Below are 10,888 nucleotides of genomic sequence, written 5' to 3' on the forward strand. Positions count from 1 at the left end.
GGACCAGAAAAGGTGTTTTAGCCAGTGCTTACAAGTATGGACTTAGTTTCACAAAATGTTTTCTCCCATTTATGGTGATGTAGAAGACTTCAGGGTGTTAGTACTTTTGGTGCATTGCAGGGATACTGCATGCTTTCTTTAGTCTCACTTTATAAGAAGAAAGGTTCAGGTCTTGGCATTGCTACTAGGTCGCAGAAGTATTGTGAAGATCTGCTAATGTTGTGTAGTTCCTAGGAGTCCCAGGACCAGCACGTTTTAGATGACCTAAACTGAGGGCTTGGTGTCCCGACCGCTTCCGCACACCTCCACAGGATATGTCAGCTAACTCTACAGTGCCACTACCACCCCCTGTATCTTACAGTGATGTAGGTAGTCTGCAGCAACCACTGAACATGACAACCCTGATTCCTCAGGGATCGTGGAAAACAGTACAGTACTTCTCGCTCAGTCACTCGTGCTCACTTACTCTCAGAAAATACACAGGATGGCGATTAGTATGTTTCAGTTGGTATTTATTGGTCCAGCGTCAGTCTTGTGTAAAACCTATTTGCTTTTACAATCAGGAGACAGAAGCATACGAAAGAGATTGCTAGTACCAATGTAGTAAATAGTAGAAACCTTTCTACCATAGTGCTAATAAGAACATAAGCAGTTCAGATAAAAACAGTAGCACTTGCATATTTCCCAAAATGTGCGCCCTAAGTAATTTGCCTAAATGTACCTAGCCTAGATATGTATGTGTAGCATGTTTATGTGTATGTAGCCAAGAAACCCCTAGGGAAGAACCAGCCCCCTCACCTGGTGGTTGAGAATGAAGGACCCCGTCTCTGCTTCGAGGATGACACCCCGCAAAGGATGTCAGGCTGCGTGCCGAAGATTCAGCATGCAGGACCATGGGTCAGCTTGAAAGGAATTCTCCTCTAATTTGCAGGGGAGAATATGGGTCTTATATACCAGAGTGGTCACTCCAGGGTTTCTTATAGAATCGATATGTTTTGAAAACAGTCACAACTGTTTTGAAAACAATCATACATTTTTTCCAAACAAATGCGATCATGCACTGGTGGCTATTGGCCAAGGACATGTTTATATACTTCAGGTACAGGGATTATGATCAAATACCGAGAGCCTGGAGTAAGCTACTAGGTAAAAGGTCACCTGTTCAGAACTGTTATTGTTGTGGATGAGACAAATGTATTTAAAAGGGGGTATCGGGACTAGCCTAAAGAACATGACTAAGAGCCTTATCAACTAAGAGTACCAGTGTTACAATAGATGGGTGACTTCTGATACTTAACTAAAGTGTGGGTGATCATATTTAGCGGAGGGAAACGAACCATGTATGAACAGTAGTAGGTTGTGTCTTGCTCATGTAATCCTATACTTCCAGTTTCCGGATTCTATGCTCTGGGTGCAGAATCTTACAAAATGTCTTCTATTGTCACAAGCTTCTCCGTAACTTGTATTTTATTCTTTTATTTATCGTTTAAGGAAACAATTTTCTTATCAGGTAATTTTTTCCTAGGTCACAAACGCTAATTTGGTCTCTTGGAGGTCTGTTTGCCTTGCATATGTCATCCCGAGGCTACAGGTGTGCGAGCAACATGGGGTAGGAAAGAACCGATGGTAGCAGGGTGATTTATAGATGCCTTTGTCATTCTAGAAAGTCATGTGGCACATATAATAGATCTTGCTAGTTCTTAGCTCCCAGATCATTTTTGTGTATTTCGCTTATTTCCACCCTTTGTATAGAACAGTCCTGGGATTGTGTATGCTGTACAAATGTAGTTAAAACTAAACAATAGATTAAAATGTCTGTTTATGCCGATGACATCCTTCTATACTGCTCCAATCCCTCTAATTCTCTTCCAGCCTTTCTTTCTCAAGTTGACACTTTTTTTCTCAATTATTCGGTTATCGCCTTAATTCGGATAAATGTGAGGTTTTTCCATTAAATATTCTTTGTCTAAAGCAAGATTTTACTTCCACTGGCTTCTCTTGGAAAACCTCTAAAATAAAATACTTAGGTTTATGGTTCTCTCCTACTATCCCTGAAACCTTAAAAGAAAACTTTGATATTCTTACTAAAAATCTATCTGCTTCTATTGACAGATGGCATCCACTTTTTCTCTCCTGGTGGGGTCGCATGGACTCTATTAAGATGATGCTTTCTCCGTTAATTCTCTACCTTTTATCTATGATCCCAGTACATATCCCAGGTTTTTACTTTAAAAAAATTGATTCTCTGTTAAATAAATTCCTTTGGAATAACAAAATTCCTAGAATAGCTCTCAACCATTTTAAGGCTGACAAGAATCCTGGTGGTCTTAAGTTTCCGGATTTTAAATCTTAGCATTATGCCTTCTCTCTCAGACAATCCTCACGTTGGCTTTCTTCTGATCAAGGTGTTCATCCTCCTATTTGGTTAAATATTGAAAAATTCATTATAGCTCCTTTTCATTTTAATGAATCTCTTGCTTTTACTAATACTATTTCTTCTTTTCGCTCTCAAGTTATCTCCCATGCGCGCAAATTATTAACACCACTTCTTCCGTTCTCTTATCCTTCATCTTCCTCGTTAGATCAGCAACCTATCTGGCATAATAATCTATTACGCATCAAAGGCCGTACTATTTATTGGAAATCTTGGAGTCTCAAAGGTTTATTTTGGATTTCTCAATTAGTATTTAAATAATATTCCGCTACCCTTTTCCGATCTTCAATTAAAATATTCTTTACCCTCTTCATGCAAGTCTCAATATGACTCACTCATTCCACCTCTTATACAATGTCTTATTTCCTTACCGCCTAAACCTATCATTCCTACCAGATGCTCCATTTTTTTCCTTTAATATCTACTAACTCTTCAGCTTCCTCTTTATATAGAAATTTGTTTTTCTCTTCTTTTGGGGTTAAAGGGAAGGCTGAATTGGCTTGGGAAAAGGATCTTGCTGAATGTTGGTCTATCCCATTTTGGGACAAATTATGGCTAAAAATTCATAAAACATCAAGAGCAGCGAACACTTCCCAGACTCTTTATTTTATCTACAAACGCCTTTTGCTAACCCCTTTAAAGTTAGCCTCTTTTTCTGCAGACTATTCTTCGTCCTTTTGGTCGTGCGAAGCAACTTCAGCTGATTTTAAACATATGCTCTTTGAATGCCCTTCCCTCTCCCGTTTTTGGTTTCTAGTTTGGTCCCAAATTAATCAAATTTTCAATACCTAAATCTTTTTCCTTTTCTAACATCTTTTTAGGATCCTTATGACCTTCTTGGTCACACCCAACTCCCAACCCCTCATTAATTGACTTGTTATTAGTAATAGCCCTTCATTTAATAACTTCCAATTGGAAACAAGCTGACAAAGTTACCTTTGGAGTTTGGTGGAATGCTGTTTGCTTTCATCATAGACTGGACACAAGCAATGTTTCTCCTATATCCGTATCCGTTAAAAGAAATCTTTTATGGCTTCCTTTATCCACTATAGCTCAATTAGAACAAACACACAGCTTAGGAAAGTGGCCAAAAGATACTTTAATGGCTCTGCTGAGCAAAAAGGATCGGGGAAATGAAGCAAAATGGACACCACTAATGGTTTTAATGGGGACGGGTGTTGGCCCTGAGAGCCCAGCTGAGCAATTTGGGTGGCTGCAATACTTGGTGTTTATAGACACACAATTTACTGAGAGTAACCATGGAGCACCTGGAGATCAAACGCATCCTTACAGAATGCACAGTTTGTGTATCCTCAAACCAGCTTTAATTTGACAGAGCACAGATAAAAGTGAACCTGAAGGCTAAAAGACACCAGTGAAGTATAATCAAAAATAGAGGTAGTGGGTAAGATTGTCCAGAACCCGAAATCAACTATTAATGTTGCTTGCGCCATCTTTGTATACTGAATTGCTCTTAGCAGTGTTGGGGATGTGTATAGATCTTGTTTTACACATCTCCATCATCTGAAGTTCAAGCTGCCAATGCAGCCCAATATTAATTAATATTGGGTTAAAAATCATTAATAAAGTTTGATTGACAAGTCCATTGAAAGATTTTTTGCAAGAGAAATTTAGCTCACAAATTGTTCAGTATTTGGTCTTTCATAGATAAACGTCCTTGAATCTTTCTCCGTCGTCAAGTTAGAGTCACACACTTTATAACATGCACATGCCTGACACCCTGTTTACACCGCATCGCAAACACTTCCCAAACTCCATCTCTTGAGCTGAAAGTCCGCTGAACTCCTCTCCCACTAGAGACCATAGTACTTCCGTTTTCTACTGCACATCTGTGTGAATAGAGTCCTGTACTCTGCTTCAGAGTTGCTAGTGTGTCATGGGCCCTAGTGCAAGTAAGAAAACGGGCCCCCTGATACTGTTTGAGCTGTGAAATACAGCAATAATCACGGTTCAGTAGGCCCCTCATGCCTCTTGGTCCTGGTACCGCTGCACCAATGAAAGCTTTGTCCCTGTCCTGCTTGAGAGAAATGTGCCTGTCCTCCAAATCCATTGCCATGCAAGAAGGACCTCTTTTGTCAGCAGATTGGACAGGTTTTTCATCTGAGTTGTTGCAGTCATAAGTAGATAGGTCAGGTAAATTTAAGTTCCTTGAATCTGAGATTTTATCCTGCTGCTTGGTGGCCGTCCGTTATGGCTGTGTATGCTGGTCACAGTGCTAGCTTTATGGCTGAGTGTTTTTAAGACCCAGCTTTCTGATGTTAGGTTTATCGCTGGCTCATGAATTGTTTTACTATGGGCACAGTTATAGGTTAATGAGCAATTATATTGGCATGTTTGTGTTTGGCTAACAGTCCTTCTCTGTTCAGGTAGTTTTTAGTGATTTGTAATTCCAAAGCTTCTATCTTCCAACTTCACGTTTCCGGTATCTGAATATAGTATTGATGTTTTTGATTGTGTCGCTGTTTGAACCTAGCATATCTCCTCTGTGAGGTGTTTTGTTGGTTAGGCCTCGATGTGATAAAGAGAAGTAGTTTTTGTGCATTTGTCCTCTTTTTTTCTACCCAGTATGATTACTTCTTTCCACAGGGTTCAATTCTTTGTCATTTTTCTTTCTACCTCATCGCTTTGCTGTAGATAAGGAGATAATTCAGCAGTTTAACTCAAGAAGGCTCCTAGATGGTGTCTGACCAGAACTAAGGAGAGCAGTTTGTACTAAGGGCAATTATCTTTTGGCTTTGCAGGGTAGCAGGAGGGGAAATTTGTTCTCAAGCATGGGATCTTACACTGGATTAACTTTGCAGTAAGATCTGTTGTGCTCTAGGATAGAAGGATCCATCTGTAGCTATATCACAATCCTTTGTACTAGTCAGTGACCTTCCAGTTGATGGTGTTTGTCAAGCTGCTGTTTGAGCTTATATCCATACATTAACAAAGCACTATTTTTTAGATTGTAACATTTTTCCAGGTCATTTTATTTTTGGTCTAACATTGCTTTCCTTCGGACTCCTCTCCTGATCTGGTGTTACGAGGTGGCTTTGCGAGGGGATTCATTGGAAAGGAATCGTCAGGATTCAGTATCCATTAGAAAAACAATTTACTTGACCTTCAACAATGTTTTTTGTGGTGGATACTTTGTCTTCCTGCCGATGTATCACTGACTGCCCAACTCTTGTTCTCAGGATTGGGGTTGATGGTTTTGGTATTAGAAAAGTTTCAGCACAAGTGTTAAGAAACTGGATTGTCAGTATAGCGTTCTTGCTTATTCCTACCTCTTTTGGGTGTTGAAAAGTCAATTGAACTGTTGCCAGCATGCAGATTGGCATCATACAACGTGGGGAATCTGCTAGATAAAAGTAATCTATGGTAAGCAACGTGTTTTGTACTCAGAGTTATTTCATGTTGCCTGGATTAGGTCCAGACTCAAGCTTTTGCAGTATCTATATGTATAGTTGTGCATTTACAACAGCAGAGGAGGTCAGAGATTGACACGGATTGCAATTAAATGACTTGGGGCCAGATGTGCAAAGCATTTTTCTGATCACAAATGACCTGAACACCAAATTGGGCCATGTACTACCGAAAAAATGCTTTTTCAAATGTGTAAAATGGTATTTGGTAACTTGTTACTGAATCACAATTTGAGTGGAGAAGTGTGGCTCACTAGTTAGAAGCGGCAGACCCTGAAGCAGAGGTCAGGCCCGGGACCAGGGTTCAATTCCCGACGCGGCAGAGTCTTGGGCTCAATGTCCGCGGACTCGATAATTCTCGCCTCGGTGCCTACTCTAATCATGGGCCCCACTCTGCAACGCTGGGCAATAGCTTGCTTAATCTCCACAATGGCCCCAACAGCGCTGGGATGCCTGGCTTCACCTGGAGGGGGCATCTCACAGGGAAAGCCAGGATGGGTTCCACAGCGGTATACAGCGCCAGGATGCCCCGAGATGGGGCGGCAGTGTGCTTTACAAGTATACACACATTTACATTTACATTTGTGATTCCTTATTTAGAACGGGTGTGTTTTGGGTGTATTTTTGAAATACCGAATTGGTATGTATTACTGTAATACTTTACCACTGTTTTCGCAAATGGGAAGGGGTCCCCTTGGCACTCCTTCCCCTGTGAGTGTTGAAAAAATATATTTTAAGAACATGGACCACTGCCTGTTCTTAAAAAATGAAATAACAAAGTTAAAAAAAAATCTTTTTCAATGCACCCAGTTTTCTTTTAAGAAAAAATGTCAGCATAAAAAAAAATCCTCTATTAAAAAAGCAATCACAGGCATGGTTGTCTGCTGTCATCAGCAGGCCACCATTGCTGTAATTCCTAATGGGTCCCATATTGCGACCTACATCATTAATATTCATGAGGTAGGTCGATTTGCTACCCACTAGGAATCACAAATTTAAGAAATAAACTTTTCAAACATTGCTATTTGGAAATAGTTATTCTAAAGGTACGTACATCTGGCCCTTGGTGCTTGATAATAGAACAGCCATTTGGTCAAGGTGTGTTCCAAGTTTATTCCTTTCTAGAGCATGCTTAGTATGCAGCAGAAAAGACGTGCTGAAATGTTGTTAACTTTTAACTATGAAAGAACACTAATTTCTCGTGTGCTCTCTTAATTTCTTGTTTTCAGCCACTGAGTAGAAAGCGGCCACATGAGGGAAGAGATGAAGCCAGCACTTCCAAACGTCCAGATCTGTCGAGCTGATGCTAGTAATGGTTTGGAAAAGCTTGATGTACATATCTTTTGTCCATGTGGTTGATCCACTGGCGTCCAAGAAGAGTGTTTTAAGAGACTGCTGTTTTAGTCATGATATGCTCTCACACAAATAAAGTACTTATACTGTGTGTCAGACTTTTATTATTTAAGATGAAAATGACTTGTTTTCTAATCTGAGAAGTTCTTCAGTTTTAGTGATCATTAATTTCTATAAATTTTTAAGTATCTGGGTATATTGATGACCATAAAAGTGAACCTGAACCTATAAATAAACATAGGTACGTCTGTTAAAAAAAAATATCTGAAAGACACGTTAGTGATCGATTCCCTACCTTAGAATATCCCCAGGCGTCAGACTGGATCCGGAAAGTTTTTCGTCAGCAGTACCCCTGTGCGGCTCAGTGTCCGTCGTTGGTTTTGTAGACGCTAAGATGACGTCACGGAGACTACTTAGGCGGCACCCATGCGCGTTTACGTCAGTTCTTTCTATTTCCGAGCCAGCAAGCACAGATCCGGTTAGAGCATGTACCTAGTCCCTTTTTGAAACTTTTGTCTCCACTTTTTTGAGTCTTTGACTCCTGGTGCCACATAGGGATGCCTGGGTTTATGTCCTGCGGGGCCTGTTGCCCTACGATGCCGGTGGCCGACCCCCATGGCGTCTGTCTCTACTATCTGGAGCGCGACCATGACTCCTGGTCATGTTCCGACTGTCTGGCTATGGCTCCGAAGGCCTTGTGGGAGCGGTTCCGTAAGTTGCTGGAGGCCCCGCAGTCATGCCACGCCGTTCGAGGTCCAGGGGTCAATCGAGGGACTGACCTCAGAGCCATCATGATCGCTCCTCGGCATCGACGTCTTCACACTCTGAATCGGGTAAGAGAAGTCATAAGAAGTCGAAGAAGCGCTTATGCTCTCCGACGTTTCCCCGTCGGTCCCTGGACTCGGACGAGAGGGCCGGGGGTACCTCCCCCGCGGCTCTGTTTGCCGTGTGAGTCCCGCGGCCTACCCACCTTATCCGGGTCCATCGGCGACTCCGGCCCAGGTGCAAGATTTTCTTGCTGCCAATGACCGCCTTTTCAGGCCTCGTGCTCCCACCAGCGCGCCTTAAGGCCCTGCGGTCCCAGCTGAGGGCACTCCCTTGGCCCCGGCACTGCAAGGTCCTTCGCCGGCGGCTCCGGCCCAGCGCCGCCCGCGGTTTCATTCCTGGCGCTGCCATTGGTTCCGTTCGTTCCATCTCCGCCCTTGCCCGGGTTTTCCGATAATTTTGCTCCAGGTTGAGACCCTTATTGGGACATGGAGCCGGATCTGCGCCGTTCCTGGTTCCGTTGGACTATTTATATTCCCCTGTCCCTCCCCCACCGCCGCAGCCTGTGCCAGGGGCAGTGGAGGAAGGGGATGACTGGGAGGGGTCTCAAGACCCTCTTGCACGGCAGTGCGTGTCGGAACAGGAGTGGGCAGAAGAGTCGGAGGATGCAGTTGGCCTTGACCTCTCCTCTGAACTTGGTTTTCTTTCTCCTCCTGCTGTGGCCTTGGAGGAGGGCACCACATACACTGTGGTGTTCTGTAGAGCAGCTGAGGCCCATGACCTGTCTACGGTGACCCTTAAAACTAACCTCACTGAAGTCCTTCAGCCAGCGGCAAGCTCTATGGAGCCTCTGCTACCATTCAATGTGTCGATGAGCACCTGGTCTAGACCAGCCATGGAGTTCCTGTGGATAAGAACGTGGCCCGGCGTCATCGCCCGGCCCTGTGTGACCCTGCCTTTTTAACAACCCACCCAACTCCGGAGAGCCTGGTCATCCAAGCCTCCACTTCCCAGAGCGCATTCCCTACCGCCCCTCCGGATAAGAAATGTAAGATGCTAGAACAGTTAGGCAAGAAACTGTTTTCCTCTGCCAGCTTATGGCTGCTGTCGGTGAACACCGCATGCCTCTTGGACCACTCCTCTCACGCTGCGTGGGACACTGTTGCGCAGACGCTGCCTCAGTGTCCGGAGGAAGTTCGGGCAGTGCTTTCTCAAGCTGTTGCTGAGGTGAAAGATGCAGCAAAGTTCGCAATCCGGTGTGGACTGGACACCGCGGACTCACTGCCTAGGGCGATTGGTACAACAGTAACCCTCCGTCGCCACGCCTGGTTGCAGTCCACTGGGTTTTCACAGGATGTTCAGAGTTCTCTTATGGACATGCCTTTTGATGGTACCCGCCTGTTTGGCGATAAGGCAGACAGTGCACTGGAGTGTTTTTAGGACTCCCGGGCTACGGCCAAGTACTTGGGTCTCCCTGCCACGAGCCCGGCCACATCTGATTTTCGTTCCTTTCGTGGCCACGGAAGGGGTGCCCAACACGTTCGTTCAGCCAGAAGCCTGCGCAGAACCAACCTCAGCGCGGATGTGGTTCCCGCCACCGCGGGACAAGGTGCCAGCGTGCGGGTCAGTCCACCTCCGCTCCCGCAGCTTCCGCCTCAAAGCCTTCCTAGTCTGAGCTTTGGGGTGCACCCCATGCCGGTGGGCGGCAGGATTCGCCATCACCTCCCCCACTAGCGTTCTGTCACCTAGGACATGGTTGTTGTTCCCACTACTTTATGGTCCCCAAGAAGGAGAATGGGGGCCTGCGCACCATCTTGGACCTCAGGAACGTCAATCGCTCCCTCTGGAAGGAGAAGTGCAAGATGTTGACTCTAGCTCAGGTCTTGGCTGCCCTCGACCCTGGAGACTGGTTGGACTTGCAGGACGCTTATTTTCAGATCCCCGTCCTGCCAGCCCACCGGCGTTACCTGCGGTTCACGGTAGGCCAAGAGCACTTTCAGTTTGCCGTTCTCCCCTTCGGCCTTACCTCAGTGCCCCTCGGGTGTTCATGAAAGTGATGAGGGCTCGCCCCAGGCGGTCGTTTCCCACCTCCAGATTACGGCTTACCTCCTGCATTTGCTGGGGTTCTCCATCAACGTGCCAAAGTCTCACCTGAGTCCCTCTCAGAAGCTCCACTTCATCGGAGCGGTTCTGGATTTGATGCAGTTTCAGGTTTATTCTCCCGAGCAGGGAGTCGGGGATATTCAGGCAATGATTCTGGTCTTTCAGCCTCTATCCCGGGTTTAAGTCCGGATGACCCTCCGGCTCCTGGGCCTGATGACCTCCTGCAACCTGCTAGTGCAACATGCCAGATGGCATATACGGGCTCTGCAGTGGGACCTGAAGTTCCAGTGGGCACAGCATCAAGGCAACCTGTCCGATCATGTACAGATCTCCGAGGGCACTGCACGACAATTGCAGTGGTGGCTCATGAATTGCGATTGGGTCAAAGACAGATTCCTTTCCCTTCCCCAACTGGAACACACAGTGGTGACTGATGCGTCCCTCCTGGGATGGGGCGGCCACTTGGGAGAGGCAGAGATCTGAGGCCTCTGGTCTCCGGCGGATTCCCGGCTCCATATCAATCTTTTGGAACTTCGGGCGATCTGACTTGCACTGAAGGCATTCCTTCCTTTTGTCTGGGGAAGTGTAGTGCAGGTGTTCACGGACAACACCACCCCCATGTGATATTGCAGCAAACAGGGCGGGGAGGTAAGGAATCTATCACTAACATGTTTTTTTCAAATGCACAAGTTAATACTTGTGTAACGATATATCTGAAAGAGACATTATTTAGTGATAGTCCTTACCGCCCCACCCATCCTTCCCGTTCTGCGAACTGATTTCACTGGTTAAGGGCATCCCTTTT

The 10,888-nt window shown here is 45.1% G+C and overlaps 1 protein-coding gene across 4 annotated transcripts in view; it reads left to right on the forward strand.

Moving 5' to 3' along the window:
• CHEK2 (checkpoint kinase 2) overlaps window positions 1-7,306 on the forward strand; it is a 260,226-nt gene extending 252,920 nt beyond the window's left edge. For all 4 annotated transcript variants that reach the window (XM_078667290.1, XM_078667292.1, XM_078667289.1 and 1 more), the window contains one exon: window positions 7,092-7,306. In XM_078667290.1, coding sequence (XP_078523416.1) covers window positions 7,092-7,166 — 75 coding nt within the window. In that variant the 3' untranslated portion in view covers window positions 7,167-7,306. The remainder of the gene's footprint in view (window positions 1-7,091) is intronic.
• Window positions 7,307-10,888: the final 3,582 nt, after the last annotated feature.

This window comes from Lissotriton helveticus, chromosome 11, assembly GCF_964261635.1.
Source record: "Lissotriton helveticus chromosome 11, aLisHel1.1, whole genome shotgun sequence".
NCBI classification, from domain to species: domain Eukaryota; kingdom Metazoa; phylum Chordata; class Amphibia; order Caudata; family Salamandridae; genus Lissotriton; species Lissotriton helveticus.